The following is a 25,869-nucleotide window of genomic DNA, read 5'->3' on the forward strand; positions in this document are numbered from 1 at the left end:
CCTGTTGACTACCAGACTGTGAGCTCTGGAGTTCAGGAGGAGTCTTTCGTTCATCTGTCTCCTGAATGCCTTGAACAGAGATGGTCGAGTGGAGATAATGAGCATGAGGGAGGCTGTGAAAGGTCCCTAAATTGTTTCCTTGGGACCCTCCATTTGGAATTGGGCTCAGACCCAGCAAGAGGGCTTCAGGCTATCTTTAGCTCACCAAGTAGGATTTCAAGAAGACACAACCCCAGATTTGCATATTCATACATGCAAATATGCTCCTTGATGTGATGGTCCTGTTCTTGATTTTTAAAAGAGCCGTGCATATGAAATGCCTGTGGTGGAGCGTGGCATAGAAGACCTTTCATGCTCAGGTTCCCGTTCTCTCTCCAGACCCCCATCTCTTGTCCTGGAATTCTGTCTCCATCCCAGACTCCATTATTTCCTGCTTCCTTGGCTAACACCCTCTCACAGTTAGTTTTTCGGTTAGTGTGGCCCCCTCAGCCCTAACCTAACCCTCTCCCTGATCCTGTTTCTGCCCGCTCACCCTCAACCCCATCTCAGTGTCGTTGTGTATGGTCTCACACACTTTTTACCTGTCCCTCTCCCTCTTGAGAAGCCCGACTGTTTCTCATTCACCGGATCCTGAGACCAATGTCACAGCTGACCCTTATAGAGGCTCAGTAGATAACTGGTCGATCGGAACAAATGACTGAATGGGTGATCAATGACAGTGATTTTGCTGTTCTCTTTAGCAGGGAGCTCAGGAGAATCTTGGGGCCAGAACTCTTGGAAGACCTTTGGTCCCACCTGGCACCAGGACGGGAGATGAGAAAGGGTCCGTTGTGGAGGGCACTCAGAGGACTAGCATAGGGGGTCCCCAGAAGTCAGGCAGCCAGGAGTGGGGCGGTAGGGCCAGCCATACGGGCTGCAGTCACCATCCAGGATGGAAGAGAACTGAGAGCAGGGCACGCAGGGGCCTGGGCGCTATGTCCCCACTCACCCACTGTCCAGTCTGGGCCCGGGGCCACACTGCTGTTACTATTCCTGCCATTGCTGCTACTACTGTTGCTACAGCTGTTTTGGTTTCCTTCGTTAATACTACTGCTGCCACTATTGTTAGCGTCAACCGTCACAGCACTTACACTTGCCCACAGCAGTCTACAGTGTTTGCTTATACTGCGACACTGAATCCTCGTAACACACCTCTTATGAGGTAGTCTCATTATTATCCATGTTTTACAGATTTAGAGGAAACTGAGACATTGCAAGTTTATGTAACCAGCTCAACGTTCCCCAGTTGGTAAGGGCAGAGCCAGAATCTGGAATGTCATTATAACACCCACTAATATTTGCTGAGTTCTGTCCCTGTGCCAAGCACTGGGATCGATGGTTTACAAGGTTGCTTTTGTCCCAACAATGAGGCTTTTGAAGAAGAGACTTATTTTTTTTATTAATTTTTATTTATTTATTCATTTTTAGAGAGGAGAGAGAGAGGGAGAGAGAGAAACAGAGAGAGAGAAGGGGGGAGGAGCTGGAAGCATCAACTCCCATATGTGCCTTGACCAGGCAAGCCCAGGGTTTCGAACCGGTGACCTCAGCATTTCCAGGTCGACGCTTTATCCACTGCACCACCACAGGTCAGGCAAGAAGAGACTTATTATCTTTATTTTTTTGTTAACAGATGAGGAAACTATGTTTCAGAAAGGTTTAAGTAGCTCAGAGACATTTTGACAGACCTGCCTGTTAGGAAACCATCCCAGGCAGGTGAGAAAGCATCATAATGAGGGTCAGTTGTTGGGGCCACTGAATGGGCTGCCACAAATCCCATGACCAGGGAGACTGGGTGGCTTTCACTGACTTAAAGGCATTTTCCCACCTCTTATTGTTTGTATTTTAAATTTATTTCTACCTTTGCAACAAATGAGCTAATCATACCCATTTTACAGGTGGGAAAGCTGAGGCTGGGAGGAATAAAAGGAATTGTCCGCCTAAGCCAAGACTTGAACCCAGTCCCCGAATCTCTCCACACTGGGAGGAGCTCCTCCAGGGTGCTTGGGGGGGGGCGAGGGTTCAAAGGACCCTCCACAAAGGAGGGGCCTGGGAGAGCGGTGATGGTCCCAGTGAGGCAGTGGATCTGGGTGGCATTGGACCTTGGTGATTTAGGGTACGGTGACGGTAACGAGTTTCAGCGTGCACGGCGCATCACAACTACTGTGTCAACCCGGCCCAGCCAGGGTTTATCAACACCTTCTCTTCCTTGACCTCCCCACAAGCACCTCTGAGCATCCCCTTCCTTCCACCTTATCCTCTCTCAGGGAGCAGCTCTCTGCAGTTTTCAGGTTGGCCCGTAGCTACAGGGCAAACAGGAGACAGGTCCCATCCTCGCGGACAGCCACAGTCGCAGGCTACACCATGCTGCACCTCCTAGTTTGGCCGTCGGTTCCTTTAGTGTCGACAAAAGGCCATCATATACTTTATCTTATTGTACATCCCAACTGGCCTAGATGGAGGTGGTATTATTTCAAGTTCACCAATGAGAAAACTGAATTTCCATGAGGTCAAGTGACTCTCCCAAAGCCACACAGTTAGGCGTGGGCGAAGCTGGGGCCTGAGTTCAGGTCCGGCCCCAAGTCCCTCGCCCAGGAGACCTCACGGTGTCAACTGTCTGAAGTCATGTGCCAGCTCCTCGTAGCTGACCCGAGGGAGTGTGGCGTGAGTCCGTTTGCCTTTGCTTTGCTCTGTGGTTTTTACACAGACCTTAACCTCTCTGAGCCTTGGTGTTTCTGTCCCGCCTGTGGAAGGGACTAGTGAGACAGCGCTGTGCCCCGGAAGCCCTGAGACCTTGGTGGACAAGGCGAGGACACAGGCCCTGTACGTTTGAGGCTGTGTTTATATGGGTGCAGTCACATCCCAGCTGGCTGCGGGCTGGTTGGCATCAAAGGTGTGGAAATCATTACAAAGCTGGAGTCCTCTGGTACCTCTCAGAATCCCTCTTTTCCTTCCTCCCCCAAGAAACCACCTACAGTGCCTCATGCATGTGCCCCTGAAGGTGTCCCTCTGGAGACCAATATGTATTTGTCAACATCCCCGACAAAAAGCCTGGGTATTTTCATTTGTCTAACCACCCACCCCCAGCCCCGAACCCGCAAGCCGAGTGCTGCCAAAGGCAGGTGAATGACCGTCTGGTTAATCAATAATGAGGTCTGAAACCAGTGGGATATTTGCCCAAAACTGAATTAAAATGTGTCGTACACTGCCCTGAACTTGTGCCTGTACCAACCCCTTGGCCCCCACCCCCACCCCTGAGGAGCTGCGGCCGAGGCTGGCCGGGGGAGGCCGTGCGAAATACTTACTACACCCCTGGACGGCAGGAGACTGAGCATCTGGAGGGGCTGGCTGGGTGGGCAGCTGGACCGGGCCTCGGGGCTGGCCTTGCCCAGGGTCTTGGAGCAGCGGCGGGAGTTCCTTTGGCGAGACTTCCACCCTTCCTCGCGGGACCGGCCACGGTGCCTGGGGTCACAGGAGAGACACCTGAGGGTCTGCTGTAGGGGAGCCTGGCAGAGAGGTGGTTGAGGGGACCTGAGGACTGGAGAGTGTTTGGGTGTGTCTGTACGAACGACAAGTGCATCTGTCCATCTGCCCACCCACTGCCATTCATTCATTCATTCATTCAATCACTCATTCATTCAATCATCCATTCATTCATTCATTCAATCACTCATTCATCCATCCATTCATTCATTCAATCACTCATTCATTCATTCAATCACTCATTCATTCAATCATCCAATCATCCATCCATCCATTCATTCATTCATTCAATCACTCATTCATTCAATCATCCAATCATTCATTCATTCATTCATTCTCTCATTCTCTCATTGTTTCATTTGTTCATCTAATGTTGTTTCTTCATACACTTGGCACTATTTTAACAACTGGGGGCGCAGCTATGAAGACCCTGATTTGGCTTAGCGTCCTTCACACATGCGTGGTTGTGTCTCTGTCTATGTCTATATGTGACTGTGTGTATGTCTGGGTGTGTCCATCTGTGTTTTCATGTGTTTGTCTATAAATATAACTGTAAATTTCTGTGTGTATGTGACTTCACCATCTGTGAAACAGAGGCATCTTATTGACAGTCACCCAAAACTTTCAGGGAAAAAAAGAATTAGCTGACAGAGATGACAAAGATGCCTTCTGAAAGCCTGTCACATCTAGAGCTGGCTTCCTGGTCTGCAGTGGAAGCCAGAGGATGCGCTGACTCTTCAGAAGGGTAGGGCTGGGCTCTGCATAGCCCCGCAGCTCCGAGCCGCAGCAGGGATAAAAACAAACCTTGCTGGTTTGCACACCCTGGTAAAACCCTCTCAAGGTGCCTTCATAGTCTTCTCTGAAACCTGAAGACCTGGACAGGGCGGATATTACTGCCTTATTTTACAGATGAGGAAGCGGAGGCTCAGAGATGTTTAGGGACCTGCCCGAGGTCACACAGCATCCAAGTGGCAGAACCAGTAGGAACTGATGCCTCTGGTTCTTGCTCTGGAGTGCCCCTCTCTGCTCTGGAGTGCCCCTCTCTGCTCTGGGTGACCTGTGCCGTGTCTGTCTCCTGTGCCGCGCGGCACTGTGAGCGTCTGCAGGCCAGGATGGCTGGCCAAGGGACAGCTCTCAGGTTGCTTCTGTGACTGCCGGACTTTCCCTCAGCTCAACAGGCACTGGGGAGGACCAGCAGAGGTGACAGCAAGGAGGGCTGAGGCTGGGGTCTGCAGCGTTAGCTATTTATTTCCCAGAGAGGTGAGCTGGGAGAAGGTTGTGCCCCGGTGCCTGCTGGCACGGCTTCCCTGCTGAGAGCTCATTCAATCTGGGTGGGGAGTGGAAGGCTCGCTGAGTCACACAGACCCAGGTCCCTGTCCCAGCTCTGCCAGCACTGCGACCTTGCACCGATCCCATTGCCTATTAAGACTCAGCCTCCTCAGCTGTAACATCATTAATGCAGGTGAGCTCTGCGCCAATGCCTTGCAGACAGAGGCCGCCTGGAGCATGCCCATGGCTGAACAAGCATGTTCCCTGCTCCTTGCAGGAGGAGACCGCACACCTCAGGGGGGCGGAGGGCATCTCTGTACGACTGCCAGAAAGAACCCACCATGGGCGTGCGGTGGCTGACTTTAGGGAGCTGGGGCTTTGCTGGGGGTCGGATGCTGTCAGAAAATGGAGGGAATTCTCTGATTGGGTATGTCCGCAAATCTTATCGGGAGAAAGGGAGAGGAGACTGAGGTCAAGGCTACCGTTGCTGAAGCAGCGGCCACCGCACAGTAGTCAGGATGGAGAGGAGCACGTCCCCTGTGGGCTTTGGACACAGTGCCTGTTTCGTCCAGGCTCGGGCCTGAATCCCAAGGGGTCTTGCTCCTGTCTTGACCACTCAGGGTCACAGAGCAGCCTCGTCTGACATCCCGCTCTTTGAGATTGTTGATGTCCAGCGGGGACACCAAGGCTTGCCGGTGACCGCAGTGGATGTCAGGAGCTGCTTTTCTCTCAAATATGTCCCCCACTGGGCTCCACGTTTGCGTCACTTGGGGAGACTGGAATGTTTCTGCCCCGGCCCACCTCATCAGAGCTACATCAGACCATCGTGGGTGGGATCCGGGCACTGGTATTTCTAAAAACTTCCAAGGTGATCACGAAGTGCAGCCAAGTGGAAAGGGCCTGGTCTGGCCTGGCCCAGAGTAGCATCTAGATAAATATTCCTCCTCTACCTCCTCGCTCTAGACCTGATTTAACAGGGATGTCACGGGACCAGAACAGGGAGATTTTAAAATCTCCCTGGGTGATGTGAGCACGTAGCCACGTGAGAAGCATTAAAAACAACAGCAACAACAAAAATAAAGCAGTCTCTGACATCCTGAAGCCGGCCTGGGTGTTCCCGCTGGACAGGGACAATTTCAAACAGGCTCATCAACACAGCGCCACCCCTCTGAGCTTCTCTTCCACAGGACAACCCTCCGTCCCCTCCTCAGGCCGGGACAGCCAACAGTCAGCCCAGAAAGGGTCCAGGCTAGGAGAAGCCCAGCCTGGAGGGGCCCCAGAACGAGGTACTTTGTGCTGTGTGGCCTTTCCTGTGTTGCTTAGTATGTCTGTGCGCAGAGCAGCCCTCGGCGAGAGTGCCACGTTCCAAGTCAGACGCCCCAGTTCGATCTTAGTTCTGTCACTTGGCAGCTACGTGACGAGCAAGCTCCTCAACCTCTCTGTGCCTCCGAGTCCTCACCTTTAAAAGGGGGGTAACAATAGCACCCACTTCCTACGCTTGTGGAGGCGATTATGAGGGTGAAGGAGGGAGAGCGCCAGGCGCCCGGGGCGGTCTTCCAGGCACCGCGGAGGCACGCGTGTTAGCAGGCAGTCACCGTGGTCCCTGTGAGCAGAGGCAGTGAGCCCCTTCCGTCTGCGTCCTTTCTCCCCAGGGAGGTGATAACCACGCAGGGTAGGGGCCCGTCCCTCTGCTGGGAAAGTGCCTCTCCAATGACAGCGACAGCTGGAGGCAGAGCTGACCATAACTGAGCCTGGGCTCTGGGCAGTGGCTGGGGCGAGGGGGCTCTCTGGGGCAAGGGGTTACCTGCTCTTACAGCTGGAGGACCGGGACTCCGAGCTCTGGGATCGCGAGGGCTGGTGGCGGTGGCGGTGGCGGTGAGACTTGCGGGGCCGGCTGCGCGATCTTGGGGTGGGGTGGGGGTGGTGAGGAGGAGAGAGCCAGAGAGAGAGAGAGAGAGACAGAGAGAGAGAGAGACAGAGACAGAGAAAGAAACAGAGAGATTGATTTGGATCTGTGACACACATTGTCCTCTGTCACTGGCCCTCCCAAAGTGAAGCGTCCCCCTCTCCCCCCACACGGGCGCCTGGGTCCCTCACCAGCTATACTGAACACAGTGAGCAGAAAGGGGGGGCTCTGGAGGAGACGGCTTGGGTGACTCAGCCCCCCACCCTGCTGGGAATAGACTGCTGCAGACCACGCCCCGGACAGCGACGTCACCGCCACGCGTCACCTCTCCCTCACCTACTTCTGGAGTCAAGTTCAGAGAACTTTGAGTGCCAGTCGGGTACCATGACAGGTGAATCAGTCAGGCACTAAAAAAATATCAGCTGAAGGGCATGGGCTAAGGAAAAGGATGGCTTTGCCTCCGAAGACTGGGTGGCGCTGGGCCTTTTAATTTCTCAAGTGAATGAAGAAATACAGATTTCTATGTAAGAGATTCCTACTTCAAATGGAAGCTCTTTTTTTTTTTTTTTTAAATGACACCGGGACAAATAAAACACATTTGCAGAGTAGATTAGGTCTTTGGGCTGCCAATTTGTAACTTCAGAGCTGGAAAATTAAGTCTAGATGTTTAGCATAGAATCAAAAGCCCACATTCAGAATGAGTTACAAACATCAACAACAACAAAAATTACAATAATTACGACCACTACCACTGAAATTGGTATCTTTACCACTTAAATAATAATCATGACTACACAGAAGCAGTGGTCACTGAGGATGTCCGAGGAGTGACAATGGCCTGGGCCCAGTCAGGAAGACGGGGAGCTAGAGATGACCCTATCGGGAGGCAGTCCCAACAGAGGACTCAGAGATTCTTATAGTGTGATGATCAGACCATTGCCCTCATGTCAAGTCCAAACTCTGACCTTGAACCCCAAGCACCTGCAGGAGTCACCCCTGTCTAGCGCTCCAGCCTCCTAGCGTGAGATCTCCTGGCCTGGCAGGCTCAAGCAACTCCAGAATGCCTGTCTCCTGGCTCACGTGTCTCCCGGTTCGTGATGTCCTTGCAGTGACGACAGGGACTACCGGTAACCCGTACCTAACGTGTGCTGCGTGCCGGGCATTGTGTTCTATCTAAGCATTTGCCTTAAATGGACTCATCCATTCCTCACAACAAACTATGGGGTAGGCTCTCTATCGTCCCCATTTCACAGATGAAGAAACCAAGGTACGGACAGTTTAAAGCGTTTGCCTAACCTGCAACCTAGAAGAGTTCCCCTCCATCCTCACACCCAACCCAGACAGCCTTCCTGCAGGGACCCCCCCCTCCGCCCCACCATGCCCTTCTAGCACCGGCTCCTCCTGCGCCTGGGCCTCTCTCAGCCACGCTGTGTGGTGACCTGTGCCGTGTCTGTCTCCTGTGCCGCGCAGCACTGTGAGTGTCTGCAGGCCAGGACGGCTGGCCAACCTCTGTCCAGGGCCCGGCCCAGGGCCTGCCATGTGCTAGGGCCTCACAAAGGGATGAGAAATGAGAGGCAGCTCACTCACTCCCGAGGTCACTTGTGCAAGGGTAGCTGCCTGCTATCGCAGGGCACCGTGCTCTGCCCGCTCTCGGCTTTGGCTTTTACAAACTTCCTGCGAGCGATTTCTGGGACCCATCCAGCGACTGGGGAGGGCAGCCACTACACTGCCCCTAGGCAGTCAGTCCTGGTCTCAGTGATGATCCCTCCAGCGCTTAAGGTCAGGGCCCAGCCCCTGGCTCTGGGGGTATCTATACTGCAGCCCCACTGGACAAGTGACACTGAGGACTCAGAGACTGTGCACTCTGTCTGGGCTTGGCGTGAAAACCACATGCAGTACCTATGACCAATAATTCCCTCTTGACTTGAACAACAAGCTCTATAATTGGGAAGTTCCTTCCTGAGCTAACTCAAAGCTCTCCTGCTTCCTCTGGAGCCCCTCCACCCCCCACTGTGGTGGTGGCTGACATGCCCTCCTTTGCACTGACCTTGGGTGAAGTGACCCTTTGGAGCAGCAGAGCTGAGCGCCCTCGCTCTGTGCTCCCCCATCCCCCCCCCCTGCAGCTAACTTTCACCCCCCTGCCTTTGATCCTTGCTTCAGACACTTCTTGGCAGGAGATAAAATATTTGTTGATTGGAAAACGCACGCACTAACATTTGCAGGGTATGAAAGTAGGTGGGTTGTAACCAGATCTACTTCTCATTTGGCTGGGAACTGAACTCCGCAGGCAGCGCTGGCTGATTTGAATTTCTACTCCCAACTATAAACCCTGGACCAGCTGGGAGCCTGGAACCCGGGCAAGGAGCTTCATCTGCAGCCCTAGGCCCTAGTCTCAGCAGCCAGGACTCCGACTCCTAGGCACACTCACGAATGTGCATGCACGTGATCATGCCCCCTTAATCCCTCATGCACACACAGCACATGCATGTGCACTGGTAAAAACCACCCCTTGCCCTCCAAATGCATAATGCCCACAGACACACAAACAGTGCACGCTCAGAGAGCATACACGTCATGCGCGATGGCAGACAGCGCACGCGCATGCACCCTGAACACATTCATGCTCACAGAAGCATGGCGCATGTAATGCATTTGTGTGAGTGCAAATACATACCCCACGCACACTACTGGTACACACAGTTCACAGGAATGTTTGCATGATGGAAAACTGCGTAGACGTGGACAATGTATACGCTATACATGTACACACGGGACACCAAGAAATGCACAACCCACACACAGGAACACAGAATTCACACACTATGGATGTGCCAGGCACACAGATGCACACCCTTCACTTTCACGCACACTCACACAGCACATACACGACCCCGTGCACCCACCCTACCGGAACCCACAGAGCAAGTCCACACCCAGTCCTGTCCTGTGCCCTCCCTCTCCCCGTTCCTGTCCTTAGGCAGCTCTAACACCCTGGCTGCAGAGGGCAGGGCCCCCTGCCGCCCCGGGCTGGGGAGGACATTCCCGGACATCGCTACTCACTGTTTTTTGTGTCTCTTCTCTTCCTTTCTCTTGCTCTTCGGGCTGGAGGAGCTAAACGAGAAATAGCAGATTAACTGAAAGATGTAAAGTTCCAGTTAAAGGTAAACATAAATAAGTCGTTATGATGCCTAACATCTAGTGGCCACTAGATCCAGGCTGTTAGGGACAGACACCAATTGCCTCCAAGACCAGAGCAGTCGGTGCCGACTTTTTCCACCAGCACATTCAGCTCGGGACACGGGCCCACGCACACAGGCTGGGATGGGGTGCGGAAGAGGCCAGGGCCAACTTTGGTAGCTTAATAACAACAGGAGTAATAAAGGTACTAATAACTGCCAGTTTTTGAGGCTTTATTATAGAGGGGGCATTATGCTAAAGGCTTTTGGGTAATAATCCTATTTTATCCCCCTGACAACCAATGAGTGGGGGCACAATTTAATAAGGACTCATTTCACAGATGTGTAAACTGAGCCTCACGTGAGCCAAAAACACTTGCCAGGATCACATGCCCAGGATCACTCTAGGCCATGGGTCCCCAGAGCCTATGCTCTGGACTGCTGTTCAATCAGCTTATAAGAGAAGAGAGTGGGATATTCAAGGAGAAGCCTCATAAAGCTTGGCAGACTCCGAAATGTTCTGCCTATGAATATTCAAGTATCTGGGGTTTATTTTATTTATTTTTTTAAGTCAGAGGACTTAGAATATGAATAGAAAAGGCCATGATGACTTGAGGTCCCAGCATAATGAAACTGAGGCTCCAGAGGGTGGGCGCCATTTGGCAGTTCAAGTCAGGCTGGCATCTCAGGATCGCCAAAAACGCATTAAGTGGCCTAAATCCTGGGAACGGGCAGCTTGGTTTTGTCCAACTGAAATCAAACCTTGACGTTAGCCACAGGATCTACCTCCATGTTTGAGGCCCAGCCTGGGCAGCGGAAGAGCCTAGGACCTCACTGAGAGATCCCGTTCTCCCCAATGCATAGCTGCTGTGTGGCATCAGGCAAGTCGCCTGTCTTCTCAGAGACTCAATGTCCCTGATGGCGAACCTGGGCCATTGCTCAGGCTGTTGGGCCGAGAGAACGGATGGTGTTGATAGTCAGGGTCTACTTGTTACTGAATGAATGGATTTGCGCTCTGCCAACCGCTCTTGATGGGGCTATTGTTTAACATGCCTGTTATATCACCTGAGTCTCAGTTTATTTATCTGTAAAATGGGAATAATAAACATACCCACAGAGCAGGTTGTGATGAGGATTAATGGGGATTAAATCCGCACACACGGGTAAAGGGTTTAGTGCAGGGTCTGGTGTATAGGGAGAGCCTGTATCTTTATCTGGGCTCACCCAGTGTTTTCAGTACAGTAGGACGTGGCCTCTGTCGTGTGGCTGGGATCTGGGAGGGCTCTGGTGGGGTGGCTGGGGCTGGTGTTTCTCTACATGCCCCAACCCAAGGCTTCCATCAGTGCTAAAGCAGACAGACTCCAGCAAGGGGAGGAGACTTTCCAGAGAGGGCACCTGTAGGGGCTGGTCCAGGGGCAACCCTCCTGCCTGATGGATGCTGAAAGCTGACTTAGGACTGCCAGGGAAACCAAGCCAGGCCTTCTCTTTGGAGGAAACTGACAACAGGAAGGTGACAGGGGTGTGGCCGAGAACACAGAGGTGGGGACTGTGAGCTGTGCTAGAAGCTGCCCAGTTAAGAAAGCAGAAAGCTGAGCTCGTGGCCAGAGGTGACTTACCTGTGCCTTCTCTTCTTGGAGAATGACCTGATTAAAGGGAAAAAAGGGAGGAAGGGAAAGGAAAGTTGGGGGGGGGGAGGAGAGGGAAGAAAATAAATGAAAATAAATATAGGTAAATTTGAAGTTTCTTTTCCTGGGATGAAAGTATTCATGCACTTGTGATCATATGACACAGGGTTGGGACACCTAGTGAATCCTCCTCTCCTTAGATTTCGAAGACGATGAAGACCACACTGCAGATACTGGTCTGCAGTTTGAACTCCCAGGTCCAAATTACCAGGGTTTCAGTCCTCACCCAGAATGGTCAGTAAGCCCTCTGTGGTGGGGGTGGGTGGGGTAATGGAAGGGTCCTCTGCCTCCTCCCCCAGCCCCAGTCTCACTTTCACCTCTCTCTCCCTAGTTGTGGACTCATCATTGTCGTCGTCATCATCGTCACTTGATCACGATGGGACAACCAGCTTCCGTATGCGGAACTCTTACTGAGCGCCAGGCTCCGTGCCAAGCATCGCTCACACTCAGTCTCATTCAGTTTTTCCCCCAATCCCCGGAAAGTACTGTTAACAACCTTTTTACAAAGACATGGAAGCTCAGAGAAGTTAGTTAAGTTTCCCAAGGTCACACAGCTTTCACTGGCATAACTCCTTAGGAGCTGCTATCAAATCTCATCTTTTCCTTGTTGTATTTCCCGAGGCCCCCCACCCCTGGCTGCTGGGCTGCCCCCTCTCTGCTCCCACAAGCTCCGAGAGAGCATCTGAGCTTAGCCTTATACTACAGTCCCGCCCTCTGCATGTTATAACCGCCCATTTCCCCGACTGCAACGTGAGTGACTTGAGGCCAGGGGCTGTGTTTTGGTCACTGTTCTGTTCCCGGGGACCCAGAATCCTCATGCATGACACATAATAGGTAGTCAATAAACAGATGTAAAACATGGAATTTCTTTTTTAAACCATGAAGCCTTTTTAACTGAGAGGAGAAAAAAAAATCTCACTGTATCCTCTACCCCTAGCTCCTCCCTCTCCAAAATTCAACGATCCTTAACCACATATTGTGAGAACTTGGAGAAGCTGGACCAGCAGTACGTGATGCTCAGGTGTCAGTAGCATTTCCTGAGCTCCCATTTTGGGGCCCGCCTTCCCACCAAGCCTCCAGTCCCTGGGCTGCCGGCAGCGGCAGCAAAAGCCTGTTTCCAACCCGGCACAGTCCCTTTCCATAAGAAGAAACCCTTGAGTGAGAAACTACTGAGTTTCCAGGACCCAGATGTGACAAAGTCCCCCGAACTGGGACAGATTATTCACTGCCGGTGACAAGGTGCGTCTATGGCCGTGGGCAGGCCGTTGTCTCCCTCTACCGAGGACTCCACGCTGGCAGAGGGTTCTGACACCAGATTAACAGCACTTCGCTGGTCGGTTTGCCCGGGTCTGGTACAGTTGGCAATGTGGTTTTGAACTTCACAGGTCCACTTGCACGTGGATTTTTTTCAATAAATGGGCACAGCCCTATAAATGTATTTTCTCTTTCTTATGGTGTTCTTAATTACATTTTCTTTTCTCTAGCTTACTTTATTGTAAGAATACTACACACAACATGCAGAAGATGCTCTAATCAGTTATATTATCGATAAAGCTCTCAGCCATCAGTAGACTGTTAGCAGTTAAGTTTTGGGGGAGTTAAACCATGAATTTTGAACTCTGTGTATGCGGGGTGGGGGGTTCAGTGCCCCAACCCCATATTGTTCAAGGCACAACTGTATTAAACGCAAACTCAGCATCAGCCAGAGTGTCTGGGCAGGTGGAGGACATAATCGGTGAAACCAAACTGAGTTGAGACCATTCTGGCAACAGGGCTGAGATGTGACCAGACCCCTCGAGCGTGGGAAAGCCACTTTGGGGCAACTTTGAATCAGGAGTGAGATGCTGGGGGTGGGGAACCCAAATGAACTCTTACCTTTTATTCTGTTGTGACTAATTGCACAAGTAATCCACCACTGATGTAGGAAAATTGGGAGATGCAGATAAGCAAAAAGAAAATGAAACTATGTTTTTCCTACCATCCACAATCAACCACAGCCAGTAACTCATGCAGGGAGCTGCAACTCCCTGCCCCCAGGTGCCAAGCAGGCCTTGTAAATGTGTGTGAGGTGTGAAAGGTGGGGGGGGGGACTGGAAGCAGGCCTGTGGCCAGGCAAGCGCCTGCCTGTGCTCCATGCACACACTACAGCAGCTCCTGGGCGCTGGCTGATGGCGGCTTGGGGAAAACTGAGACCGAGCTTTGGACGGCTCAGAAGACAGGAGAGCCTGGCTGTTATGTTGCAGAATCTCCCAGTTATACGGTGTTGGCTTGGCCCAGGAGCCACAGTTTTGCATCCCTGATGGCAGAGGGGGGGGGGGGACAATACCTGTGTCGCTTATGTTTCTTGGAACTTTTCTTCTTCTTTTTCTTGACAGGTGAGGGGCTGTATGATGGAGACCTGCGGGGGAGGGAGATGCTCTTCAGAGGGGGGTTCACGAAGAGCCTTCCGCCCCTACCGCCCCCCCGTAGGTCTCTGCTCTTCCAGGGACACACGCAGGACAATACCCTGACCGATCTGAGCTTGTATTTGTTTGAAACGTCAGACGATGGTTCAGGTGACCCTAGTTCCAATCTTGACTTTACTACCAATTCATGAAGTCACCTTGGGTAGGTCACTGCTCTCCCTATTTCCCTGCTGACAAAATACCAAGGTTGAAAAAGATTAGGCGTTCCAAATCCGATGCCCACAGACTGCTCTCAGCATAAATGGATGCAGCAGCCCAGGTGTAGGACAGCAGGGAGTGGTGGGGACTGTGGTCCACCAGTGAGCACCTGACCAAAGGGATGCTTCTCAGATCAGCTGAGGGTCCCATGTGGGAACGTGGGCCCAGGTTTCCAGAAAACCTCCTTTTTTCAGTAGAAGTCACCAGAAACACATCTTTTTATATGAAATCTCAGCTTTTAAATGTTGTTCACCAATTGAAAAGACAAAAATCAAACAAACAAAAAACAACAAAAATACTTTGTAAGTCCAACAAAGCATGTCTGCAGGGGGAAAAGCAGGGTTTAACAACCACACTCCTAGAGAGTCTCAGTGCCTGTTTCCAGACACATGCTCAGTGGACCATTATCGAATTAAAGACTGCATCAGTGGAGCCTGGTGCCTGTGGCTTTCTTCACTGAAGTGTCCTCACGCCCACTTCTAAGACCAGGAGGCGTAAGCCACTTGCCCCTGTTCCACCCCTACCCTACAGGGACTGAAACTCAGGGTCTTCACCCACATTCCCGTTTGGGTCCTCTGAGAACTAGGCTAAGTGGGTGTCCTGGGAACAAGGTCCCAGAAAACCTGGAAGAGAGACCTGTCATTCAGACACTCCTCTCTGCTGCCCCCTGCAGGCTTCTTCAAATACTGCCTTGCAGGTTTGGTGTATTTTTCAACTCGCCCATTTAAGGTCTCGGCTCTGGCACTCTGGGTCCGGGGCACTGGATAAACTTTTAGTCTAGTGAGTGGCAGCTTAGAAGAAAACCTTGAAATCTTTTTAAAGACAAAAAAATTTTTTTTTAAAGAATTGTACATAGCAGAAACCCATAGGGTACAAAAGGGTCAAGAGCTGGCAAAAAAAAAAAAAAAAAAAAAAAAAAAAAAAAAAATATATATATATATATATATAAGATCCATTTTCCGTGGCATTAAACCTGCTAGGTGTGTGTGGTGGAATCATTGGCAGCCTTCAGACAAGTCCCTGTAGGTTCTGTTGCCCCCTCTCTGTGCCTTTCTTTTCTCATCTCTAAAATGGGGACAGTAATGCTTGCCTGGGAGACTGTGGTCAAGGGGAAAGAGATCACAGAGAACACAGTGCTTGGCACAGAGACAGTTCTCAAAAGAAATCAATATTCAGGGTCACAACTATGCTTCCAATTCATTGGTCATTTATAACTACATGTCTAACACCGTGACAGCTCCTTCCACATCTGTGTCTTCATCTAATTGACACAAAAATCCCAAGAGGTAGGCATTATCTCCATTTTATAGAAATGGAAACAGAGACGTTAAGTGACTTGCCTGAGGTCACACAGCTAATTAAAAGGCAGAGAGAGGAACGGAACCCAGAGGGGTCACTGTTTGACTCTGAAACCTATTTTACCCCACTCTGTCCCCACCCCCCTTAAAGGTGACGCCTTCCCTGGGGGCCCTCACCTCCTTCTCTTCTTCCGGGTGGACTTCTTCTTTTTCTTCTTCCCCCTGGAGGAAGGTGGTGGCGTCAAGTCTTTGTCGCGAGAGGCACTGTGGGGAGCACAAAGTCTGGCGTTAGAGGACTCTGGGTCCTCCAAGCCCCCAGCCTGGGCTATCGCAGCCAGGAAAGAGGGACCTGGTTCCTTGGAGGATGAAGGACCCACCGCGAACACCTAATTACCACCTCATGGCGGAATCGGTCACACTTCAGATTAAGTGCTTCAAATAAGGAGTTAATGCCGACCTAATGAGACACATACTGCACGTTCTCCAAACACCAACTGATTATTTAAAACAGAATTAGAGAGGTTAACTGCTCCTTAATAGATTTATTATTGAATTTGCAAATAGTTCACCTTGGTAAATAAATCACTTTTTAAATAATTAATTGGCAGTCCAGCCCCTCTCCCTCCCCCATACCTCTTGTCTGTAGTTCCTGCTGGAAATGTAATAGGAGGCAGATATGTGAAGGAGCAGCTGATTATTAAAAGTATATTTGCCGAGGTCTAATGTAATGAGATACGTATCTTACATTTCCTCACAGAACCTCAAAAACCTCCGCTCTTCAGGAATAATTATTTCCCATTCAATTAAATTCAAATGCTCAGGCTGCAGTTAAATGAAGTCAAGTTATCTCCTTTTATAATTGGGGCAGGCTCTAGGGTTTTTTTTTGTTTTGTTTTGTTTTGTTTTAAAAAAATGCACTATCCTGTGGCAAAAGGAGATGGTTGGGGATGAAAACTGCTTGGAAATGGAAACATGCCCACCCGTTGACCACAGTGGGAAGATATAATAGTAATAAGAATATTATTGCCATTATTAGTAATAACATGACTACCATGTATTCACTCATTTCGTGCCAAGCATTTTACAGACTTGGATACTCAGAAAACACGTTGAGGGTGGTCTGATTTTTACCGCCTCCTTTGGGAGAATTTAAGGCTCAGAAAGCTGAAAGGGCTGGCCCAGGGCTGCACCGCTGGGAAGTGTCTGAGTCCAGGCCTGCCTGTGTGATTCCCATCCTGAGGGCTTCCCCTCAAAACCAGCTGCCTTCTCGAATTGTGTGTGTGTGTGCGTGTGTGTGTGTGTGGGGGGGGCACGCTTTTGGAAATTACCTAACTCTTTACAGAACATTCTAACATGCCGCCACATTGAATTCCATTTCGAGAATCTGGATCCTTTTGGTTTGTAGAAAGAAATGAGAAAGAAGTTACAATATACGCCAGGGTCTCAGCACGGCCAGTATAAAAATCATATAGCTATGTCTAGAACATTTTCCAGAGAGTCACATTTAGCAGGTGAAACACAAACACAAGAGAGTAAGGCCTCAGCTACTTCACGACACTTTTATGTTCTAAAGCACAGAGGACACTCACTACCCATGTCCAGGAAGCGAGCAGGCTGCCTGTGGAAATGGGGTAGGCCACTTCCAGATTTTTCCTTCAATGAGGTCCTGACACAGAATAAATATTTGGTGAGTGACCAAATGAGGGATGCATGGATGAAATAATTTAGCTATTTGTTCAATCATCTTGTTTCATAGAAACACTTCCCTTCTGCAAGGAATTTGAGAGAACAAAGCCAAAAACATTTAAGGGAGAGATACTTAAGGGGGGGAACCTTTTTAATGGTGTATTGCATAAAACAGAGAAAGATCTCATTATTTCAGTCAATTACTCTCACTTGTTTCTGGGACCCAGCAGACCCAGAGGAAGCAAGGTTTGGGAACCCCAATCCGAGACTCAGGTTTAAATGATGGAGTAAAATCAAGAAAACCCTTGACTTTAGATAGATCCGAGGCTCGGGAAGGGATGAAATAATCACCCCCTTCCATAAGCCCCTATGACTTTGCCCAGATAGGTCTGCATTTCCTCTACCTCTCTCTTTCCAGGGTACTATTTCTTCAAGGTGTGACTTCACAGGGGGTAAAGGGGCCGGAATAGGGGTTAAGTACACTGCAGGTAAGCACGCAGGGATCACCGATGCTAGTGGCTCAGTACGTGAGGGTTACATCTACAGAGATGCAGTACACAGTGGTCAGATACACAGAGGGTAAGGATGAAGCACTCAAGAATGTTGGCTCTACAAGCTGTGGAAGCAGCCAAGTGCCTGTCACTAGGCGAGTAGATAAAAAAGCTGTGGTGCGTATACACAATGGAATGCTACTTGGCCATAAAAAAAGAACAAACTCATCATTTACAACAGCATGGATGGACCTAGAGGGTGTTGTGCTACGTGAAATTAACTTAGACAGAGAAAGACATGTGATCTCACTTACATGCAGAATCTAAAGAATATAAGCAAAAGAGAAACAGACTCATAGAGAATAGACTGATGGCTGCCTCAGGGGAGGGGGACTGGGGGGCTGGGTGGAAAGGTGAAGAGACTGAGAAGCACAGACTGGCAGTTACAGAACAGCCACGGGGATGTCAGGTCCAGCACAGGGAATATGGTCGATTGTAATAACTGTGTATGGCGCCAGGTGGGTACTGGAAGTGTCAGGGGACCACTCTGTAAAGTGTGTGATTGTCTAACCACCATGCTGTACACCTGAAACTATACAGAACAATACTGAATGTAAACTGTAATGGAAAAACAAATGTTTTTAAATCATGCTGGCTCTAGAAACGAACATACCTGGATATAAATCCCTGCTCTATTACCTCCTAGCTCAGCTGAGTATCATCTACATCATTCGTAAGATGGGAATAAAACAGGAGACCCGTTTCCAGAGTTTGCTGCACGGAGTAAAGGCGCTCTTGTGCCACGTGCCTGGCCCAGAGCAAGTTCTCAGTAAATGTACTTTCTATTAATATCATGGTTATGACTTATTATCACGATTAATGTTTTTTACCACCATTACTGTGGTTTCAGTCATGTTGGAGAGGGGGTCGCAGATAGGAGAGGGGAGAAGGAGGCCCAGACGCTCCACAGTCAGACTGAGGACAGAATCACTTTTCAGGTTTTCAGGCCCAGAACCTGCTTTCCGGGCTCTGTAAGCCTCCGACTGCGGTTTTAAGCACCTGTGGTATCCGAGGCTGCGGCCAGGTCTGCGCATGCCTGATCTGATTTAATCCTCACCCGACCGTGAGAATTAAATCTTAATATCCTTGTTTTATATTTGCAAAAACTGAGGCCCATGGAGGAAAACTAAGTTGCCAAAGGTCACTCCATTAGTAAGTGGTAGCTAACTCCCCTTTGACCACCTGCGAGACAATGTTTTGCAACTCCGGAAATTCCCTTCCTCTCCCTTCTCTCTCCGTCTCCTATCTCTTATGGAAACAAACCTTTATCCTGTTCCTGGGATGTAATTCCCCAGATCTGCCGTTGAACTTCACTTCTCCAGGCTGACAGGACTGAACTGTTTCTCTCTCAATGAAATCGCAGCCTAACAAAGCCTGTGGCCGAGATGGCGGCCCGGGTGGGGAGCAGACTCCGTCTACAGATGCCTCTGGCTGCCCGGGCCGCTTCTTAATAATTTAGGTTCTTAACCAGAGGTTCCTGTTCATCAGTCTCAGGGGTCTACACATTCTTTAAAATGGTACTCAGATGGCCCTGGCCTTTGGCTCAGCGGTAGAGGGTCGGCTTGGTGTGTGGATGTCCCGGGTTCAATTCCCGGGTAGGGTACACAGGAGATGTGCCCATCTGCTTCTCAATCCCTTCTCACTTCTCTCTCCCTCTCTTTCTCTCTTCTCTCCGCCTCCTGCAGCCAGGGCTCTATTGGAGTGAGTTGGCCCCAGGCAGAGGATGGTTCCATGGCCTCCGCCTCAGGAGCTAGAATGACTCCAGTTACAACGGACCAACACCCCAGATGGGCAGAGCATCACCCCCTAGTGGGCTTATCAGGTGGATCATGGTCAGGCACATGAGGGAGTCGGTCTCTGCCTCCCCTCCTCTCACTAAATTAAAAAAATCTGATGTGCCCTGGCCGATTGGCTCAGTGGTAGAGCGTCGGCCTGGCGTGCAGAAGTCCCGGGTTCGATTCCCGGCCAGGGCACACAGGAGAAGCGTCCATCTGCTTCTCCACCCCTCCCCCTCTCCTTCCTCTCTGTCTCTCTCTTCCCCTCCCGCAGCCAAGGCTCCATTGGAGCAAAGATGGCCCGGGCGCTGGGGATGGCTCCTTGGCCCCTGCCCCAGGCGCTAGAGTGGCTCTGGTCACAACAGAGCGACCCCCCGGAGGGGCAGAGCGTCGCCCCCTGGTGGGCGTGCCGGGTGGATCCCGGTCGGGCGCATGCGGGAGTCTGTCTGTCTCTCCCCGTTTCCAGCTTCGGAAAAATACAAAAAAAAAAAAAAATGATGAACAATATGAACTGAGGAGTGGAATAGAGACAGAGGCGGGATCAAAGGATCCAGAAGGAAAGCAAACAGAGGGAAAGGGATGACAGGGTGATTAGGATGGGACGAGAGCAGAAAAGCAAATCCTGGAAGGAAGGGGGGGGTGCACTGAACACAGGTGACATTAGAATCTATGTAAACACAATAAATTAATAATAAAAAAAGATACCCAGATTTGGGGTGTATTCTCGGGGCACATTTTTCCTGGGGGCAGCCCTCATCACTTCCGCCTGACCAGATGGGGGCCCAATATGGCTTCAAACCTCTACCTTAGTAGCCCAAGAACTCCAGGATAGAGAATCTGGACCAGGTCAGGGGTCCTCAGGCTAATCTTGGCTGTAAAATGTAATCTGTAAAATGGCGTTGACACCCTCTGACTGAGCAGGAGGCAAAGGTCGTATCTGGAGAGCGTTGCTGACAAGGACACTAACTTCGTTTTCCATCTGCCACGGGGGTGGGTGGGTGGGGGCAGATTCAGGCCCGGGCAGTGAGAGAGGGGTGAGTTAGGTGGAGGAGTAGGAACAAAGCTTTGGGCCAGCTGGTGAGGCCAGCCCACAGGACACTGTCAGAGACAGACTCACTTTCCCAGAGGCTGAAGGGGGGACTTTGTAAACGTGCATGGTACAAAAACTTAAAACAGACGGCGGGAGACAGATTGGCTGTTTCATTAACATCAAAGTGTAATGTGCTAGGTTTAAGCCCGGGACGTAAGATCAGAGAGGCTGAAGTTCAAAACTTCACTCGGTGTAAGTACCGCACAGAGAACAGTCAGTAATATTGCAATGACCATGTACGGCGCCAGGTGGGTACTGGAGATATCCGGGAACACTGTGTAAAGTATATGACTGCCTAACCTCTGAGCTGTACCCCCAAAACCAACACAAAATAAAACCGAAAAGAAAAAAATAAAAAGCTATGACTGGTAATTGGTGCCCAAAGTAAAACAAACAAACAAACAAAAAACTCCACTCTGCCATTTACGGGCTGCTGTGTTTGAGGCAAGTCACTCACCTTTTTTAAGCCTCAGGAAGACGCCATGTCCCCAGAGGGTGGCACAGTGCCTGTCCCGTGGTCGGTGCTTGTGACATATGGGTTGAACAACTGAATTAAGGAATGAATGCAAGGAGCTGGGTCTCGGGAGGCAGATCTGGGCCCAAGTCACAGTTTAGGAGTCAGCGGCTCAGAGAGCCATTGGAATGGAGAGAAACTAACCCTATCACTTAAGGCAGGAACAAACAACAGTGGCTCACGGGCCCAATCAGGCCCATCTCCTTTTTTTGCACAAATAAAGTTTTATTGAACACAGCTGTGCCCGTTTGATTATGTGCTACTGTCTGCAGCTGTTCTATGCTACCATGCCAGGTTGAGTAGCCACGGCAGAGGCCACAAACCCCAAATATGTTCTGTCTGGATAACAGTTTGCTGATCCCTGATTGGAGGGTCTAAGAGAAGAGCTTGCAAAAGAAGGAACGGCCAGAGGGACAAACTTCCTTTCTGCATCTGGAACTTGAACTGTCTCCCTGGACCGGTGTGTGTGTGTGTGTGTGTGTGTGTGTGTCGCAATCTCACCTGCGTGCTCTGGCGGGACTGAGCTCCCGGCAGGCCTTGTCTCTCCCCCAGCTGTTGGTGCCCAAGGCCTCAGCAGACAGATGCTGGCTCAGCTTCTCAGAGGGTCCCTCCTGAGCTGGAGCCATGGGGCTGCTCTGCAGTTCTGTCCTACAGGGGCAGAGATAAGGAAGTAAAAGCATTAGGGTACGACAGAGACTCTCAGTGTTCACCACAGCCTCACAGATGTCCTAATGTTTCCCAACTTCCCGTGCAGGTAGGTAGGGGCCGCGAGATTCTCTCTGGCCAATGCTGTCTGGGCGGGCCAGCTTGTCACAGGAAGATCTGTGCACCTTCTCCAGCTCTTCCTCTGTCACAGAGACTTTGGAGGCCACATGTCCTGAAAGAGGAAGTGAAGACCTGGAAAGAGAAGCTCTCTGAGGGAGCAGGGATGCCGGAGCCACATCGGACTCTGCATAATAGAAGGAAACCTTCGTTAGGTTAAGCCGCTGAGATGGGGTGTATTTGTTACTGCAATGTAGCCTACCCTACCCCGACTAAACCACAGGGAGGGGCTGGCGGCCAGTATTGCACGTCCTTCCTCAAGACATAGAGGCCAGACATGATTAGTTCCAAATTCTCTTTGCCATTTTGATTCCAATTTTTCTGCCTCACATCTGTAGGGGAAGAGAGGCCTGAATTCAAATACCACTTTCCCCATTGAGTAATAGGACCTGGCCAGCCACTCAACCTCCCTGAGTCACAGTTTTCTCAATTATAAAATAGTAAGGTGACCAATCATCCTCCTTGAGGGAGGACAGTCCTTCTTTTGTAAGTTCCGTCTTCCCTCGAAAAGTGTCCTCCTACATGTCCTTCTTTTTGATATTGGAAGACTAATCTGTAAATGTCCGTATTCAATCGATGCAGTCAATCCATTGCGTGTGATGTGACATACTGTATTTGTATCTAAATTAGTACTTTTTTTCTTACAATTATTAAAAATTAATAGGCATGTAAGCATAATTACAATATAAAATATTACAAATGTTTTATAATGCATTTATCATATTATAGTGTATATTGTTGCAATGAATAAAATGTTTCTTTTATTTAAGATACTGTTTTCTTCAATTTATTTTTGTCCTCCTTTTCATTGTAAAAAAGTTGGTCACCTTAAAAATAGGAAAGAGTATCATATCAGCACATATAGTATTGAGTTGTTGTGAAGACAAACAAACAGGAAGACCTAACATGTGTTAGTTCCCTTTCTCTCTACTTCCCTGTGAACCAAACCTCCAGTCAGTGTCGGTAGCAGGCCTCCTTCTTGAGCCACACTCAGCTCCTACAAAGGCCCCATGTTCCCTCTTCTGCCTCTAAGGGGAGCTCCAAACAACATGGGGAAATTACCAAGTTCCCCCACTCCTTCTCTGAGTCCCAGGGAGAGAAAAGAAGCTGCCTCATTACCCAGTCTTCGGAGAGAGGCTCACTCAAACCCGCTGGCGCCTAACCCGGTGGAGTCAGGAGCCCCGCCCCCTCATCCCGCCTGCAGAGTCCTGTCCAGGTCCAGCATCGATTAGAAACCTCAGCGTTTCTCACGCACTGAGCTCCTGCAGCCAGTGCATCACGACTGGGTGTATGACCCGGGATGAATGCATCTGATAAGCCCCCTGCTCCCCGGGGCTGCCGGGAGCGCAGGCCAAGCCCAGTCAATATTGAAGGAAGGACAGCAGAACACATCCGTCTCTGTCAGTTGCTTACTGTGCATCTTTAGAAGCAGAGCTGAGAGATGCTGCAAGCCCGGGGTGGGGGTTGGGGGATGAACACTGGAGTCAGGGCTTCCCAGCCCTCCTCACTGCCAACGCCGTGCCCCCCTCCATCCTACCCAGTTTCAGTTCCCCCTGCACCTCCCTGCCCCCCTTCTCCTACTCCGAGGGTTCCGTTTTCTTGCCTTTGCCCAGGTCAGTCTGTCCGTGGGGAATGCTGTCCCGGCCCTTTTCAGACAACTCAAGGTTTGCAATTTCTGCCCAGCCCCCTGCAAGGGGCTCCTCCCACACTTGTCCAGGACTAGGTTAACCAGCATTCGCAAGCCCCAATGCCTCAGGTGTCTGCAGGTGCCCTTGCCAGCTCTAAGCGTGGGGGCGCAGTGAACAAGACAGAAACGTTGCCTGTGATCATGGAGCTTACATTCTAGATGGAGAAGCAGGTAATAAGCACATAAGCAAGTCATAATAAAGCTTATTGGATGGTAATAAATTGAGAGAATAAGTCAGAATAACAGGACCAGGAAACGGGAGAGGAGGTATGGAGTAATAGAAGGAGACCTTTGGGAGATCTAACCCCTGCGCTTTTTCCCCCCCACAGTGGCTCTTAATCACATTTGTTGCTACTATTTACCGTCTCCTCACACTAAACTATGAGCTCCCTGAGCGTAGGGTCCTGTCTTCCTGCCCCCGAGCCTGCTGCTTAGTAAATACTCAGCAACATTCACTCAATGAATAAATGAAATGCAAGAGCACATGCATCGGCTAAAGAGAACATTTGTTTCAAAAAGTTAGAAAGGGCTTTTGAGAAGCTTTGAGCTAATCCCTTTATGTTACAGTGGGTGGAAATAAGCTAGCCCACACTGCAGTCTACTCAAAGGGCTCCGTCGAAGCCTTTTCTTGTCTACCCCCTATGTCTCTGGGAAAAGTGAGCAGTGAGCTTATCGATGTGTGCGTGTGGCCCAGCAGAGCACTGAATTGGACTCACAGGAGAACGGCATTTTGGACAGTGGGGCATTAGAGGAAGCCAAGACACAAATCTGTACCAGAGGCAACCCTGCGGTGGGCAGACACTAAGAGCTGATGTGAGAAAATTGGCAGTGAATAAATACATAGTGAGCAGCCCCTGCAATGGGCGGAAGTGCTCGGCGACTTGTGCTAACAGCAGGCGGAGAGACATGCGCTGTCTGCAGGAAGGAGAGATGGTGGATACTACTTGCCAGGCTCTGGGGCACAAGGCTCAGGTTGGAGACAATGCCTCCTCCATCGCTGCCTTCTGCAGGGTTCAGAGTCAGGGATGGAGGAAGCCCTGGCCATGCTTTGAAGAGGACCCCTCTAATGGAGTTGCTACAATTTGTAACGTGACCCTCCCTGATGCAATAGGCTGTCCTTTCGCCAATAGCATTGGCTTCACCTTCCTGGTGTTGTGCCCACCCCCTCACCTGAGATTATAAACAAAACAGAAACATGATTAACTCTACCAGGCAGACAGGGAGCAGTGGGGGGAAGGAAGAAAGGACTCCTCCATAATCTAATATAACACATTTATCATCGTCTTTCAAGATGTTCCAATGCTTTGCTTTTCAGCTTTCTTAAACCTGAAAGAGACCCAGGAATCATGTAGCTGGGGGTTCCCCAAACCTGGCACAGTATCAGAGGCCCCCTAGGAGCTTTAAAAAATACAGATTCCTAGTTCCTATCTTAGCTGTAATCAATTAGAGTCTCAAAGGTGTGAAACGTGGTATTTGCATCTTAAAGAAACATCCCAGGGAATTCTGCTTCCTATTGGATTTGAATAAACTCCAGATTGATTATCAGATTAAAAGGCTCTGCATGATCTGGCCTCTGCCCTGCTACAACCCCATCTCCTGTATCCTCTTTGTCCCTTACTCTGCTCTAGTCACATGGCCACCTTGCTGTTCCTCAACCAAAATAGAGCGTTTACTCAGGGCCTTTGCTCCTTCTGTTCCTTCCACCAGCCATGCTGTTCTTCCCGCTCTTTGCATGGCCAGCTCCTTCCATTCATTCCAATGCCAAATGCTCAGAGAGACCCACCCTGACCCTCTTACCTAATCTTGCTCCTCTCTTACTGGCCTCATCAGAACAGCAGGCTGTGCCTTCCATCAGAGCACCTGCTACTATTTGAAACAACTACTTTATATATTTATATTTATTTCCTACGTGTTGGTCTTCTGGGCTAGGAGATAAGCTGCAGGAGAGTGAGAACTACTTTTCTCACCACTGAATCCCCAGGAATACAGTGCCTGACCTGGTGAGCCTTTTTCCTCAAGAACCATTTGTTGAACGAATGAATGGACGATCAAATGAGTTCCAGTGACTGATCTCACATTTCAGAACCACGGATCAGATTCACCCTCTCCCTACACATAGAGAAGCAGAGGTCCGGGGACAGGGACCACCAGTCTGAGGTCATGCATCACGCTGTCAGCGGATTGGGACCTCAGCCCCAGCAGCCCCCCTCAGACGCTGCACCCAGCTT

The 25,869-nt window shown here is 50.3% G+C and overlaps 1 protein-coding gene across 2 annotated transcripts in view; it reads right to left on the reverse strand.

The window, feature by feature from the left end:
* The window catches only part of SRRM4 (serine/arginine repetitive matrix 4), a 146,559-nt gene that overhangs the window by 20,360 nt on the left and 100,330 nt on the right, over positions 1 to 25,869 (reverse strand). For both annotated transcript variants that reach the window (XR_010749367.1, XM_066370794.1), the window contains exons 2-8: positions 21,634 to 21,780; positions 15,694 to 15,780; positions 13,882 to 13,953; positions 11,487 to 11,513; positions 9,755 to 9,805; positions 6,593 to 6,691; positions 3,342 to 3,498 (exon numbers count right to left, since the gene is read on the reverse strand). Coding sequence is in view for 1 of the 2 variants with exons in the window: in XM_066370794.1 (XP_066226891.1) it covers positions 3,342 to 3,498; positions 6,593 to 6,691; positions 9,755 to 9,805; positions 11,487 to 11,513; positions 13,882 to 13,953; positions 15,694 to 15,780; positions 21,634 to 21,780 (640 nt within the window). In the remaining variant the exon portion in view is untranslated. The remainder of the gene's footprint in view (positions 1 to 3,341; positions 3,499 to 6,592; positions 6,692 to 9,754; positions 9,806 to 11,486; positions 11,514 to 13,881; positions 13,954 to 15,693; positions 15,781 to 21,633; positions 21,781 to 25,869) is intronic.

The sequence above is a fragment of the Saccopteryx leptura genome, chromosome 2 (assembly GCF_036850995.1).
Source record: "Saccopteryx leptura isolate mSacLep1 chromosome 2, mSacLep1_pri_phased_curated, whole genome shotgun sequence".
NCBI lineage: Eukaryota > Metazoa > Chordata > Mammalia > Chiroptera > Emballonuridae > Saccopteryx > Saccopteryx leptura.